This window comes from Myxocyprinus asiaticus, chromosome 33, assembly GCF_019703515.2.
Source record: "Myxocyprinus asiaticus isolate MX2 ecotype Aquarium Trade chromosome 33, UBuf_Myxa_2, whole genome shotgun sequence".
In the NCBI taxonomy this organism is placed as follows: Eukaryota; Metazoa; Chordata; class Actinopteri; order Cypriniformes; family Catostomidae; genus Myxocyprinus; species Myxocyprinus asiaticus.
Window position 1 is genome coordinate 38,910,789 of NC_059376.1, and position 16,973 is coordinate 38,927,761.

The following is a 16,973-nucleotide window of genomic DNA, read 5'->3' on the forward strand; positions in this document are numbered from 1 at the left end:
AACTCATTGACTATTTATACACAGACACTAATTGCAATTTAAAAAGCCACAGGTGTGGGAAATTAACCTTTAATTGCCATTTAAACCTGTGTGTGTCACTTTGTGTGTGTAACAAGTCCAAACATTCAAGGGTGTGTAAACTTTTGATCAGGGCCATTTGGGTGATTTCTGTTACCATTATGATTTAAAAAGGAGCCAAACAACTATGTGATAATAAATGGCTTCATATGATCACTATCCTTAAATAAAAGACAGTTTTTTTGCATGATCAGTCATATTTTCAAAATCAATGCCAAAATTTCACAATTTCTGCCAGGGTATGCAAACGTTTGAGCACAACTGTATATAAATATTACCCCTCTCTCTCTTTTTTTTTTTTTTTTTTTTTTTTTTGCAATAGGTGTGCATATGAAAATTATTAAGTGTCAATCTTCTTTGTGTTCAACCAGGGAAAACAGTGTGGACATGCCTTTTTATTATTTTATTGTATTTAACTTCTAAAGTAAATAATTTGAATACACATGTCACCGGTGACTGTTTAGTTGAAATGCTGATTCCATTGATAAAAAAAGAAAAACGAAAAGAAAAACCTTCTATGCCATTTCAAAACAAATACATTAAACATTAAAATGTATATTGAATATCATTGATTGGCTGAAAAAAAAGAAATGTTCCCTTTTTTTTACTATATTGCCCAGCCCTTATGTGCACACACACAAACACTTACACCTGGCCTTGAACACATCTGTCATCTGTCTACAAATCACTCAATAAGGTCTTTATCTTTTCCAGTAGACATCACATCTCTCTCCATCTCCCCTTCCTTTCTTTTCTGCTGCTCCCTCTCTCCCTCCTTCCCGCCCTCCTCCACCTCCCCTGGGTTCGGCAGGCTGCTGTCCTCCCCCAGAATGCGGCACAGCTCTGCCAGGCGCTGTTGCATCTTGGGAATTCCTGAGAGCTGGGTTTTGAGTCGGTGCTTCTCATCTTGCAGGGAGACCCGCGTGGAGGCGTCCAGCTTCTCGAAGCGCCAGCCACCCTCGCCATCAAACTGCAGCAGGTGGGAGTGGTACTTCCTGTGAGCCAAGGAAGTTCAGTTCAAGATGTGCTATTTTGGTTTCAAGTACTGCAGAATTATAAAACTGGTGGACAAAGTAGATAATGTTTGGACTTTCTGTGCAGTGCGTAAAATATGTAAACACGGCCGATCGTATGTTTACGTGCTCCTGGTTGTGACGTCACAACCATGAGGATTTCTGAATGACCCAGTGTTGCAGCTTAGATTTAATAAATGGTCTTGGTGGAATGTGAACAACTCTTATATCAAAAGAGCTGGAAAAATGTTTTTTATGATATGGTCCTTTAAACTTACACAGGATTCAGTGCTCAATATAGTTCAGAGAGACTGCTTGGTTCATGAGGGAACATAAATACGCTTAGTTTTATTTCCACTAGCATTAAAGGAACTGCTTTTCATTTCCATACGATTGAAAACCCACCAGAGAGATGGACGGTGTGTAATAGAGAGAAGCGCAATCCCGGCATCCTTCGCTGCTTCAAAGATTTTGCCCTCCACATCAATACTCACAGCACTCGTGCACTCATCCAGCAGGGCATATTTGGGCCTGTTAGAGATAAACCAGAGATTTATCAGCTTTAACACACAAAAGTATTGTTGGGGACTCTTTAAACAGACTTAAAGGCAGTCGTTTGTAGTCATATTGTTTTATTTTATTATATTCTTACTTGTTTTTTCTTCCTCATTAATAAATACCCGAGTGACTCTACCATAATCTTGCACAAAGCAGCTGCTCTCTTCAAATGCAAAATACAAGTTGTAAAGATTCCAGCAACATGCACTGAATCCACAAGAAAAGTTAAATGCTAATAACTTTCAGTAATTTAATATTTATCACTTCAATGGCCATGAGCAATTTTCTTTCTACAGTTTTAAGTATCTTGAATGAGTTATTTTATTTCAGGAAATAAAATTACAAGCAAAAAGAATTCATTCCAACAATTATCTCAAGTAACTGAAAGATTGTTACTGGGAAAATAGGGCAATCACCCTGATTCTGGAATAACAACCATTACAACTTCACACACTTGAAAATGTTAACCTAGTGGCATTTTTAAACCTGGTTTGTATAATCCAGGGTTATCTTGTTCCATGTTGTATTTTTAGGGTTAGTAATTCATACCGCAAACCTTCGGAAACTTTAGAATAAGTAGTGCTAACTCCCTTTTAAAAATTACAACATTGCATAACCCAGGTCTAAAAAAGGCTTTTCACACTGTGCTTAACCCCAGGATATCTTCACTCTAAACCTTGCTTTTAACCCTGGGTAAAGCAACATTTCACACTTGTAATTTCGAAAGGGGGTTGGCACCACTTTTCACCCAGGGTTATGAAGCCCTGTGTTGCGGCACCAAAGGTATACAGTATGAAACGATGCGGTGTTAGAATGTTACAGAAAGTTGTTTAGCAACAGACAACCAATCATATAATGACTTAGTACTTACCTCATTTAATATTCATACGCTGTACCGTCGCTGAAACTTTCACGCACTGGTTACATTCTCCATCTGAGGGAAACCGGTAAAGTGTCGAACAGTGGTGGAAAACGTGATAATTGCCATGATTAAGAGACAGTATTCTGTGTTTTTGTGGCATATTTCAGCAGACGAAAGACAAACTTGACCCCTTGCTTGGCGACAATTCCACAGAAGAGCAGAGCAGGTTGCATGTCCGTCACAAGCAGTATTTGTCCAATAATTGTTATTAACACCGCAAATATGCAAAAAGAAATGTTAACCCGGGGGTTATGAATGTACAGTGTGAAACATCGGAACATGAACACCAAGGATTAATTATTAATCCAGGGTGAAGTATAAACAGTGTGAATCATGAAACAGGTAATTCAGAATTCCGTTTATGCCAGGGTTAAAGTTTTCAAGTGTGAAAAGCCCTAAAGTAGCCTTAACCTGGGGTTAAATGGATGTTAACCCAGGGTTAACTGTAGTGTAAAAAGCCTATAAGAAAAACTATGGTATTTCCATAATATATTAGTCCGCCCCTGACATTTAAGGGTGATACAAGTTTTTGTATCATAGCAGCTGTTGAATAAATCTGAACTGGATGACAAACAGATACAGTATGTTTACAAATTACACTTCACAAGTTAAATGACTGTATATTTTCTAATATAATTGCACTCTGTATATTGTCCGTGACGTACTTGTGGTAAAACATTCTGGCCATTCCCATCCTCTGCTTTTCTCCTCCAGACAACACGTCCTTCCAATCGTTCACTGCATCCCAACCTGACAATATATTACAAACTAGATGCTTTTTTCCAACAAATAATTAAATTAATAAAAACGTTGCACTAGGCCCACAAGGAATCTGAATCCACAAATTTCTGCAGAATAAGAACCCTGCCTTTCACGACGTTCTCAAAAACTGTTTTTCCTTACTATAACTGTGTTTAGAAAAACTTTTAAAGAAATGTGTGCATCAAAGGTGTATTGTGAATATATTTAACTCATTGCATGATGCTCTTAGCTACCAAGAAGTACGTACTGCCATGCAAAGACCAAACACATTAAATAAACTTTTTTGTCAAAATTTAGTTATGCCTAAAATCATGCATCTTATACCCAGGGGGCCAGGGCCATCTAGGGGGCCTCAGCACATTCCAAGGGGGTGGCAAGATGACTAAAACGATTTAAAATAAAATATATCAAATAACTGAACTTATTTAAAATCCTAAAACGGATAAAATCAAGATGTAGGCCTACAACTTGAAATTAAAATTGACCCCATAGATCACCAAAATGCACCACTGAGCTTTCATTATGACAACTGCTTTTTACTACAGCGTAGAGATATGAGTGGCCTTTGAATATTTTATCTGACAAGGGGGAGCCTTGGGGTGAAAAGTCTTAGACTATGATCTGTTTAGAGAAAACAGGGTGTGAAATTTAGAGTAACTACAAAATACATACTTAAACCAAGAACATTTGAAGCCATTACTCTCAGTTTCAGAGTTGGTGTAGATACTGCGGTTTGCTTTAGAAGGGCAGTGTATTACTCTCAGCTCCTTTTAACACTTTTGACCATATGAAAATCATTTCGGCACAGAATTCCGTGTAAAGTGTAAAAAAAAAAAAAAAAAAAAACAAACAGCTGATTCCAAGTGGGCCTACTCTGGAACAATGATCCTGAAACCATTGCTGTGATGCCACTCACCTCCCTCTCTCTCCAGGATGTAGCAGAGGTTTACCATTTTAAGGATGTCCTCCAGTTGCTGGTCAGTGACGTTTTTCTCCAGCATCTCTTGAACAGAGTGAGGATAGATCACCTGATCTCGCAGCGTTCCCACCGACATATACGGCCTGCATGGTCACCACAAATGCAAAAAAAAGAAAATCCTGAATTTTAATTATTTAGTTTCTTTTGCTCTGGAGTTCAAATAACTTCATGAATCTGTTTTGATCTAATGGATTAGCTGGATTCTTTTGATGAAGACACATCACTGCTGGATAACTCATTCATATTTCTCACTGTGTATGTAATTTTATTCTCACTGCATGATCTGTCTTGCATCATCTTGTTTGATCTATCCATCTTTCTATCCTGTGTTTTCACATGCTTTCGTGCATTAACTTGCTGAAATAAGTCTTAAAAAATGTATTCTGCTCACAATCATCATGCATGAAGCACATCCTATAAAATGCAGTTCAAAGCAGGGTTAGTTCTTATTCAGAACTGGTTCAATTTTCATAACGTTTCAACCGTTAATGTTTCTCGAATGTCTGCATTTTTCTGCCGATAGCTTTTTGAGTGCAATCGGAATCTTTTCTTATCGATTCTTACTTCTATTTCAAAGTCTTGCTCAATTTTTTTTCTTCTTAACTGACTTGTTCATTGAACTGCAAGTGAGCCAAATGACAAGCAGCTGCTGGTTTTAAATGATGTTGGACACGTCCCATCGTGTGATCATGCACAGGATGTGATGGCGATGTACTCCTGTTGGGTTGTAATGCAGATGTGTAAAGCAGTCATAAGAGCAGCATATGTGCTGACTGCTTTTGGACTGTGCTACCCTGTTTAATCAGCACACTCATCAGTGCTAATTAACCTGGCACAGTGTGGGAAATTGAAATAAACACATGTGCGCACATCCACGTCCCTGCCTTCTAATTTATCTTAATTCTTTTTTTTGTTTTTTTGTTATTAACATTTTTATTGATTCATAAATTAACACAAAAAATACAACAACATATATATAATGAATCAAACACTTTAAACATTAAACCCCCACTATATCCCCTCCCCCTACCAAACTCTCAACCCACGCTGACCCCCCCACGAACACCCCTGTGGTCAATAGAATATAGACACACACACAGAAAAACTAAAACAACAACATAAAATAACATACAATAATCAAGTATAATAATAAAAAAAATACCTCTAAATTACTCCCTCCACCGCCCCTCCTCGAGATTCCCTCAAAAATGCTAAATAATTGCCCCATTTCTTATTGTAAGATTCCCTAACCCCCATCCTTACGGTCAACCCCTCCTCGAAGGCAGCCACCCTCCCCATCTCCACGCACCACTCCGGGAACGAGGGTGCTCCATCCGACTTCCAACTCCTCAAAATAACCTGCCTACCAATCATCACACTGGTCAAAACCCAATCCTTCATGTACTTATCCAACAAATCCATGACCTCCTTATCTCCCAAAATACAGAGTCTGGGGCAGAACGAGACCTGAGTGCCCAACACATCACACACAAAACTTTGCACCTTCAGCCAAAATTCTTGGATCTTAAGGCACCCCCAAAACACATGGATGGTGTTTTTTCAGAATGGCATCGCCAGCAGATGGGTGTGTCCTTAAGCCCAAGCCTATACAATCTAGAGGGGGTCCAATAAAATCTATGTAAAATCTTAAATTGCATAAGGCAAACCCTTGCATCTCTAGATGCAGACTTTATGTTTTTTAGAATCCTTGCCCACACTCCCTCCTCCAATAACAAATTTAAATCTTCCTCCCATAATCTTTTGAAAGAATTTAAAGCTCCGTCCCCCAGACTCTGAATTAACAGGGAGTAATACAGTGATGCCTCATGACCCTTCCCAAAAGCAGCAATCACCACTTCCAGAGTATCTGCCGCTCTAGAGGGGTGTATGCTACTCCCAAAAACAGTGCAGAGTAGGCGGCGCAGCTGTAAATACTTATAAAATTGAGATCTGGGAATCCCAAAATGTTGAATCAAATTTTCAAAAGATCTCAATACTCCACTCTCATATAGGTCACCAAGTGTCCCCTCACAATCTAATCTGACCAACAGAAAGGGGACTTATTAATATATAGTTTAGGGTTCAGCCATATGCTCGAGGCTACGTTTAAATAAATATCAGACTTAAACACTCTGGACACTTTTGTCCATATCGAGTGCAAATGCAAAATAACGGGGTGCGACTTAACCTCTCCAGCTAGTTTAATCGAAAGGCTTTGCAGTGGCTTGATGGGGCAAGAACTTCCTTTTCGAGAGTAATGGCTTTCTCTCAGGTGGAAGCGACCAAAGAGCCAAATGTCTAAGACTGAATGCATAATAATAAAATAAAATCTTGGGTAGGCCTAGCCCACCTTTGTCAATCGGCCTATGTAACTTATTGAAATTTAACCTGGGACGTTTACCATTCCAAATGAAGGAGTTCGCTATGCTATCAAATTACTTGAAATAAGAGAGGGGGACATCTACAGGGAGAGACTGTAGCAGGTAGTTGAATTTTGGATAACATTAACCTTCCCAATCATCGATAAGTGTAATGAAGCCCACCTGCCCACATCATTCGAAAACCTTTTTATTAAGGGATCAAAATTAACTCTGACTAAATCAGACAAATTTGCTGGGAATAAAATTCCCAAATACTTAATTCCCTGTTTGGGCCACTGGAATTGATCTTAATTCTTAAACAAAATCCAGAGGACTGTGTCACAGTATTGGGCCCTGAACCTGCACCAAGAAGCTTCTGCCTTCCACACTCATATTTCTATTTGCATACTATATACTACTCGCATTTGCATACACATTTCTCATACTATTCCGTACTATTTAGTAGGGTTAGACCGATATATCGGTTTTACTGCATCTGAGATGTAATTCATTTTGGACTATTGTTGCTGCTGTGTTTGTGCCGATCACAGTAAGGAAAGGCTATGAAGGCTATAAATTGATTTTTAAAAACTAACGGCCAATTAATCGATTATCAGCCTTTTCCACCAGCTTAATTATCGGTATCTGCAAAATCCACTGTCAGTCAACCCCTACAATTTAGTATGCAAGATTAAAGATTAGTTTGTAATTATGCAGAAAAAGAATCTCAAAGGTGGCTATTGGTTTTCACGGTGTAGATTCATACTTGCTTTTTGGGTTAATATTGGCCACAATATCTTTTGCAACGAAAGTTTGTGATGATTATCTTTAGATTTAGCCAGTTGAATGCAATGGCGAGAAATGCAAGGCCGAAGCTGCTGCAACAGTTATTAAATTTATGAACCTCAAAGTTAAGCAATAAAGGATTTTAAGGTTACGAATTTAGCTAGATGTTACCATTTACACATCCGAAACCAAGCAGTACACAACAAAGGGGTCTATGGTTTTAAGATGTATTTTTACAAGATTTTAAAGACCAATACTGCAATTGTCTCTAAATTCAAACTCAAAAGTCGGGATAGGAATTTACGAATCTACTTCAGATTCTGATTAACAATTAATGGTATGGGAAAAACTTTCAAAGTCTCAAAGTATTGGGTTTGAATCTATGGAAGAATTCAGTCATTCAAGAATCAATAATGGGACCGAAAGTAATGACAATAATTTAGCTTGGCATTTGTTTGAAAAACTACATTTTTTATTCTTTTGTTTGTATTATTGTAGTATTGTAGTATGACTGTATAGTATACAGTCAGTGTGTAATGCAGTACCTTTGAGGTATATAAAACATGTGCTCAGGTGAAGGCTTGTAGAGAACTCCACTGTAGACGGGCCACAGACCACTCAGGATTCTGAACAGAGAGCTTTTTCCACAACCGTTGGGTCCTGTGATGAGCAGATGCATTCCTTCATCAACCTGCGGACAACAGACCCACCCACATATACATGTTTACAAAAGACACATAAACATACGCAACAGATCCCATAAAACAGTGGGGTATGCAGCGGCAATACAGGGGGCTCGCCAATCACTGTTTGATTTCAAGCTTATTTTATGGGGGAAATATTAATTGTATTTTATGAATATGCTCAATTTTGGTAGTATCAGTGTACTGGTGTGCCTGTAAATACACTCAATTATTTTAAATTATTTTAAAAAGCAAGAGACATTCAAGAGCATATTAGCTATTTTTGGTGTGGTATCGAAATTGAGAATAGTGACATTTCACTGGTATTGGACTGCAATTTTGGTATTTTGAGAATGGTACAGTAGTATATGCATGTTCATAAAGGCCTGGCTTAAAATGCAACACTCAATTTTATACAATATGGTACAGGGGGTCTCTGTTCCATCTCGATCCATCAAGGAGTCCTTGGCCTGAAAAATATCAGAGACCCCTGCCAACACACATTCACACAGCAAGAAAGTGAGAGAGATACACAGGACAAACAGCTAAATTTGTTTATAAATTCAGCAAAACCACAGGGATAAATGGAGCCACTGATGGGAAAGGCTTGATGCTTTTCAAAGGCCTCTCTATCCAGCACAACATACAGAGAACAGATCGCTTCCTCTCTGCACCCTATCATTATCTTAAAGCCATTCACCAGACACGCATAAACACACCAGCGCTGCATCCCGCAATAGCGACAATTACTATTAAAAGACCTTCGGCACAACATCAGACCAATGTGAATCATCTGAACTCACGTCATGTGGAAGTGGTGATGGTGATAATGAGAATTCTAAGTATAGACAGAAGCAGGCTGTTTGATTTGACAGCTAAGAACATTTCTTATAAAATGAAAATGCTTTGCTCACACTTACAGTTTGTCATTCCAAACCTATAGTGCCTATAAAAAGTATTCAAACCTCTTGGATGTTTTCATATATATATTCATTTATTTCAGTAATTCAACTCAAATTGTGAAACTCGTGTATTAAATAAATTCAATGCACACAGACTGAAGTAGTTTAAGTCTTTGGTTCTTTTAATTGTGATGATTTTGGCTCACATTTAACAAAAACCCACCAATTCACTATCTCAAAAAATTAGAATACATCATAAGACCAATAAAAAAAAACATTTTTAGTGAATTGTTGGCCTTCTGGAAAGTATGTTCATTTACTGTATATGTACTCAATACTTGGTAGGGGCTCCTTTTGCTTTAATTACTGCCTCAATTCGGCGTGGCATGGAGGTGATCAGTTTGTGGCACTGCTGAGGTGGTATGGAAGCCCAGGTTTCTTTGACAGTGGCCTTCAGCTCATCTTTATTTTGTGGTCTCTTGTTTCTCATTTTCCTCTTGACAATACCCCATAGATTCTCTATGTGGTTCAGGTCTGGTGAGTTTGCTGGCCAGTCAAGCACACCAACACCATGGTCATTTAACCAACTTTTGGTGCTTTTGGCAGTGTGGGCAGGTGCCAAATCCTGCTGGAAAATGAAATCAGCATCTTTAAAAAGCTGGTCAGCAGAAGGAAGCATGAAGTGCTCCAAAATTTCTTGGTAAACGGGTGCAGTGACTTTGGTTTTCAAAAAACACAATGGACCAACACCAGCAGATGACATTGCACCCCAAATCATCACAGACTGTGGAAACTTAACACTGGACTTCAAGCAACTTGGGCTATGAGCTTCTCCACCCTTCCTCCAGACTCTAGGACCTTGGTTTCCAAATGAAATACAAAACTTGCTCTCATCTGAAAAGAGGACTTTGGACCACTGGGCAACAGTCCAGTTCTTCTTCTCCTTAGCCCAGGTAAGACGCCTCTGAAGTTGTCTGTGGTTCAGGAGTGGCTTAACAAGAGGAATACGACAACTGTAGCCAAATTCCTTGACACGTCTGTGTGTGGTGGCTCTTGATGCCTTGACCCCAGCCTCAGTCCATTCCTTGTGAAGTTCACCCAAATTCTTGAATCGATTTTGCTTGACAATCCTCATAAGGCTGCGGTTCTCTCGGTTGTGCATCTTTTTCTTCCACACTTTTTCCTTCCACTCAACTTTCTGTTAACATGCTTGGATACAGCACTCTGTGAACAGCCAGCTTCTTTGGCAATGAATGTTTGTGGCTTGATTTTTTGTGGTCAATGATTGTCTTCTGGACAACTGTCAGATCAGCAGTCTTCCCCATGATTGTGTAGCCTAGTGAACCAAACTGAAAGACCATTTTGAAGGCTCAGGAAACCTTTGCAGGTGTTTTGAGTTGATTAGCTGATTGGCATGTCACCATATTCTAATTTTTTGAGATAGTAAATTGGTGGGTTTTAGTTAAATGTGAGCCAAAATCATCACAATTAAAAGAACCAAAGACTTAAACTACTTCAGTCTATATGCATTGAATTTATTTAATACACGAGTTTCACAATTTGAGTTGAATTACTGAAATAAATGAACTTTTCCATGACATTCTAATTTATTGAGATGCACCTGTATATATATATATATATATATATATATATATATATATATATATATATATATTTTTTTTTTTAAATATTGAAACATAGTGAACTTCGTTTGGGTTTTTTAAAACTGATCAACAGAAAAAGACTCTTTCATCTCAAAGTCAAAACACATTTCTACCAATTAGTCTAGATTTATAACAAATATTAAACACAAAATATTTGGTTGCATAAGTATTCACCCCCTTCAAGTCAGTATTTAGTAGATGCACCTTTGGCAGCAATTACAGCCTTGAGCCTAGGTGGATACATCTTTATCAACTTGGCACATTTGGACACTGCAGTTTTTCCCCATTCTTTGTAAAACTGCTCAAGCTCTGTCAGGCTACACAGGAATCATTAGTGCACAGCCTTTTTCAAGTCTTTTTCCGTTCTCTTGCAGACTGCATCAGGTTTTCCTTCAGGATTTACCTGTATTTTGCAGCAATCATTTTACACTACCTTTACAAGCCTTCCTGGGCCTGATGCAGAGAAGCATCCCCACAGTGTGATGCTACCACCACCATGCAGGATGGTGTATTTTTTGATTATGTGCGGTGTTTGGTTCGCACTAAACATAGCGTATGGTTTGGTGGCCAAAAAGCTCAATTTTGTTCTCATCAGACCATATCTTCCTCCATCTGACTTCAGAGTCTCCCACATGCCTTCAGGAAAACTCTAGCCAAGATTTCTATGGGTTTCTTTAAATAGTGGCTTTCTCTTTGCCATTCTCACATAAAGCTGTGACTGGTGAAGAACCTGGACAACAGTTGTTGTATGCACAGTCTCTCCCATCTCAACCACTAAAGCTTGTAAATCCTTCTGAGGAGTCATAGGTCTTTTGGTGGCCTCCCTCACTAGTCCACTTCTTGCACAGTCACTCAATTTTTGAGGACAGTCTGCTCAAGGCAGATTTACTGCTGTGACATACTTTTTCCATTTTTTAATTATTGACTTCACAGTACTCTGAGGGACATTCAGGGACTTGGAAGTTTTCTTGTATTCATCCCCTGATTTATGTTTATCAATAACCTTTTCACGGATTTGCTTGGAGTGTTCTTTTATCTTCATGGTGTTGTTTTTCCCAAGGTACTGACTCACCAGTAATTGGACCTTCCAAAGACAGGTGTATTTATACTAAAACCACTTGAAACACCTTGACTGTGTACAAGTGATCTCTATTTAATTAACTGAGTAAATGTTAAAACCTGTTGGTTGCATAGTGATGATTAAGGGGAGTTGCGGTAAAGGGGGTGAATACTTATGTATCAATTATCTGTTATAAATTTTGACTAATTGGTAGAACTGTTTTTGACTTTGATATAAAAGAGTATTTTCTGTTGATCAGTGTGAAAAAAGCCAAATTAAGTTCACTATGATTCAATACTAACTATATATATATCTATATGACTAAAAATGACAAAAAAGTTCCATACAAGCAGTCCAATTGACTTGAGTGCTATATTCAGATAATTCTTCTGAAGCCATATAATATGTATATTCAAATTTGCGCGACGCGATCAGTTACACAACAAGCGACAACAAATGTAATTTAGTGTCAATGACATCAATCCTGGCATGACACCTCTTTGTGTGCTTTATTGGATATGGACGTTAGGGATGCACCGATACAAAATGAGTGTGCCAATACTGATATCTGATTATTTGGAACAACATCTGCCGATACGATAGTTCAGCGGTTCCACTTTTTTATGCTACCTTGTTTCAGATCACTGATAATCAATTACACTTTAAAAGGAAATTTAAATAATAACTTTATTGTCTATCTCTACATGGTAACAGTTATAAATAAAACACAGAAACAAAACGTACATTGTTCATTCACATTAACTGAATTTTTAAATAGTCTCTGGTTAGGCTCATGTGAAACTGGTATGATTTCTCAAATTCTGAATGATGTAGCTTGTCTCTTTTTAGCTGAAGAAGCCTCAGCTTTAGCTTTAACAATCTTATCATATTCCTTGCTGTGTTGAGCTTTTAAGTTGAGTAATCCTATTAGTTCATGAATCGTAAAATTCTAGCGGTACAAAACCCAATTCAAAGTAATTCCACACCAGAGACAACTATCACACACAGCATGAGTTAATTGTCCTACATGTTTTTTCAGCCCCCTTTTGACTGACAGGAAATAATCGGCCCTGATTATCAGCTGTTTTTAAACAATCTGCAGATATTCGATAGCACAGATAATTGCCAATATCAGTGATACCGATGACTGGCTGATGCATTACTAATGGACAAGAATGAAATTTGAAAACAGCAAGAGAGAGGGTGAGATTATTATTATTTGGCATATAATGCCAAACTTTAAAATTTTTCCTCACACAAAGTGAAATACAATCAAACACTGAGCTAAAGCTTGAGTTTTAATTTTCCAATCGGACGGTTATTTCCTTTTAAAACTGCACCTAACCAGCAAAGTTTAATTAAATTAAATTCAAATAAATTGAATTGAATTAAACTTTGCTGGTTAGGTGCAGTTTTAAAAGGAAATAACCGTCCGATTGGAAACTTTTCTGACTTTTTTGTGCTCCAATATATCATGCCGTAGCACACTGGCAGTGATTCATGCATGTCATGAAATCAGAGACCCTCCCCTCGAAATCCGAACACAAGTGGTCACAGCAGACCAGGTGTAAACAGCGATGTGTCTCGCCTGACCACATGTGATCGGATCAGCCGAGATGCATCATAATACCAGGTGTATATGGGTCATAGTTGTGTAGACTACTTTTATGGTGTTTTTTTGTCATTTTATTTCATTTAATGGAAAAGAAATGCATGAAAATACTGCATAACATCTCATTTTGTGTTCCACAGATGACATTTTATTTTAAAGTAATCCTTTAATAGAGGCTTTATCTATGACATCATTGTCTTCCACGCTTTCTTCCTTTTGGCTGTGCCGCTCGGTTGAGGGAACTCTCTCGGAGGGCATTTTGTTTAATGTGCATTGTGTCATGAGAGCACCACATGACTGCGACATAAAGGTTATGAAAGAGTATTAGCACCGTACCGCCCCTGTAAATCGAGTCGCTGTTGTGGAAACTCTAAGAGCACAACAACGCACGACAGGAATATAATCAGCACACTGTCCGCGGTAGACCAGTGGGTTGGTGGGGGGTTGGGGGGGGTTTCAAGCAGCAGAACTCATGACCTATTTCTCAGAATTTAGCAGGAAACATGAATTAATCATAACTTATGGGCCCTTATAACCAGACTCAAGACATGTCCAGTACATATGCATCCAAAAGCATTCATATTGTGCATTCATCACTAGTGTATTTCAGACTTGTTTTGTGAGATGATACTAAAAACCAAAAAAAAAAAAGTGTCTGTCATTTTTTTAAATTTTATATTGAATATATATGTTGAAATGAACTTGAAACAAGCAGCCAACCATTGGAAAGAAAAACGTTTTTTTTTTCCTGATATAAATACCCCAGTAATCTCAGTGTCAGGAGAGATCACAACCATGTCTCACACCATGCCAATACACCAAAGTCTGCAGGAACTCAAACATTTCTAATTAAATTCTTCCAAAACCAAATTATCTGAGCTATACTGTCCACACTATAGATCTATACTTATAATGTATGTCAGCAATCATCTTATTTGTGTCTATTTTTATTTGTCTATAGAATTTTAAAAGAAACATCTAAAACAATGTTGATATATTAACAACTGAAAAGTCCTCTGGTCTATGAAAGAGCAACCTCAGAGCAAAACAAAATCCTCTTGGCAGTTGTAGTATGCATCAGCTCAGCAAGTGAATATTTAAAATGTGCATAATAAACAGCGTTAGTATGAGCATATCAAAGGTAAATCTGCAGTACTGTCGACTTATTTTGCTGCACTTATCTTGCTTGCTTTAGGGTTTATGACTTCAAGTCCTGCCAACATGCACTGAGTTGTGCAGAGTGATTGACTTTATCTCAATCACTTTGTACATAGCACAGGAGGGCAAAACAAATCCAATTATTCCAAAAAGCGAATGCAAGCAGAAACAGACGTGTGAAGACCGAAGAAGCTAAACAAATATCTTTGCAATCACATATTTTGTTTTTGTCGACATCAAAGTTTGTGTTTCCAATTAAAACTTTACAGTATTTTGGCTTAAATTCATCTGTTGCTTAGTAATATGGCTAACACTAATAAAATACTTCACATAAATCACACTTCTGTTATTGTTCATGCATTTACAAATTTGTCAATAATGTTAATATGTTAATCATTTTGCATATTGTTGGGTCTAAGCAGTTTATGGTTGTATAAGTAAATGTTGATGTTTGAGTTTATGGACATTTTTTGTTTAGTTTTGTGCACAACATTTTGGTAGTGTTGGGTTGCAGCTTCATGTTCAATGTAAAATCTGGGTCCTAAAGCAAAACTAGTTGAGAACCACTGATCTTAGGTGGCAATATTTCTTTAGACATATTTTGAACTGTCAACGATAAGACATAAAGCAAAATCTGATATCTTTTACTCTGTATTATCAGTTTGTTACTCTTAGAACTGGAGAGAGACTCATTGACAGATTCACATGAATCATGCAAACAACAGCATGTTGCATCAGACCATAGACTCGTTTGCTCTGCATGAATACAAGATATTGCACCATCAGTTACAAATAATTTAATATACAGTCTACTTTGCTGGAGAGTGGCTAACAGTTTTAGTTGGTTGTAACAACAATGCAATGCACGCTACATCCATTTAGCAGTTTCCTCTGGGTTGAAGTAGATCATAAATTGAAATGACTCTGGATTTACCTGGATGTTCAGGCAGGAAACCACCACATCACCTGTTGGGGTTATAATGGGCAGATTCTCACATTTGATGCCCTGTTCCACATCGATCACCTGACCTAAACACACACACACACACACACACACACACACACACACACACACACACACAAATAAGACAGTTACTCAATTTAATAGGCTATTTTCGGAATAGAATACAAACATAATACTTTAGTGTGTATTGTAAATTGCATAGTATTTGTAAGAATGCAAAATAGAATGCATTGTGCAACGAATGTTTGTATGCTATGTGCTGTCACATGACCTCACTATGTTTCCATAGCAAGTGGCATCCTGCTATCATCTTGACAATAAAAATGACTATTTTGCATTTTTAATAAAATAAAAACACATCTCATATAAACGCATAAACTGATTTCGAGGCTTAAGCAGCTTTCTCGCAATAAATGGCTTTCTGGTGTCCATGTAAACCTAGTCAAAGTGACCATATACACTATATTGCCAAAAGTATTCGTTCACCTGCCTTTAGACGCATATGAACTTAAGTGACATCCCATTCTTAATCCATAGTGTTTAATATGACGTCAGCCCACCCTTTGCAGCTATAACAGCTTCAACTATTCTGGGAAGGCTTTCCACAAGGTTTAGGAGTGTGTTTATGGGAATTTTTGACCATTCTTCCAGAAGCGCATTTGTGAGGTCAGACACTGATGTTGGACGAGAAGGCCTGGCTCACAGTCTTCGCACAAATTCATCCCAAAGGTGCTCTATCGGGTTGAGGTCAGGACTCTGTGCAGGCCAGTCAAGTTCTTCCACACCAAACTCGCTCATCCATGTCTTTATGGACCTTGCTTTGTGCATTGGTGTGCAGTCATGTTGGAACAGGAAGGGGCCATCCCCAAACTGTTCCCACAAAGTTGGGAGCATGGAATTGTCCAAAATCTCTTGGTATGCTGAAGCATTCAGAGTTCCTTTCACTGGAACTAAGGGGCCAAGCCCAGCTCCTGAAAAACAACCCCACACCATAATCCCCCCTCCACCAAACTTCACAGTTGGCACAATGCAGTCAGACAAGTACCGTTCTCCTGGCAACCACCAAACCCAGACTCGTCCATCAGATTGCCAGATGGAGAAGCGTGATTCGTCACTCCAGAGAACGCGTCTCCACTGCTCTAGAGTCCAGTGGTGGCGTGCTTTACACCACTGCATCCGACGCTTTGCATTGCACTTGGTGATGTATGGCTTGGATGCAGCTGCTCGGCCATGGAAACCTATTCCGTGAAGCTCTCTACGCACTGTTCTTGAGCTAATCTGAAGGCCACATGAACTTTGGAGGTCTGTAGCGATTGACTCTGCAGAAAGTTGGCGACCTCTGCGCACTATGCACCTCAGCATCCGCTGACCCCGCTCTGTCATTTTACGTGGCCTACCACTTCGTGGCTGAGTTGCTGTCATTCCCAATCGCTTCCACTTTGTTATAATACCACTGACAGTTGACTGTGGAA

The 16,973-nt window shown here is 38.5% G+C and overlaps 1 protein-coding gene across 2 annotated transcripts in view; it reads right to left on the minus strand.

Annotated features, from left to right (window-relative positions):
- Nucleotides 1–284: 284 nt before the first annotated feature.
- The window catches only part of LOC127424427 (ATP-binding cassette sub-family D member 1-like), a 28,847-nt gene continuing 12,158 nt past the window's right edge, over nt 285–16,973 (minus strand). Inside the window, exons 6-11 of one of the 2 annotated variants that reach the window (XM_051669643.1) lie at nt 15,472–15,566; nt 8,004–8,149; nt 4,250–4,395; nt 3,237–3,339; nt 1,497–1,622; nt 285–1,073 (exon numbers count right to left, since the gene is read on the minus strand). In XM_051669643.1, coding sequence (XP_051525603.1) covers nt 764–1,073; nt 1,497–1,622; nt 3,237–3,339; nt 4,250–4,395; nt 8,004–8,149; nt 15,472–15,566 — 926 coding nt within the window. In that variant the 3' untranslated portion in view covers nt 285–763. The remainder of the gene's footprint in view (nt 1,074–1,496; nt 1,623–3,236; nt 3,340–4,249; nt 4,396–8,003; nt 8,150–15,471; nt 15,567–16,973) is intronic. The other variant, XM_051669644.1, reaches the window with a different exon arrangement.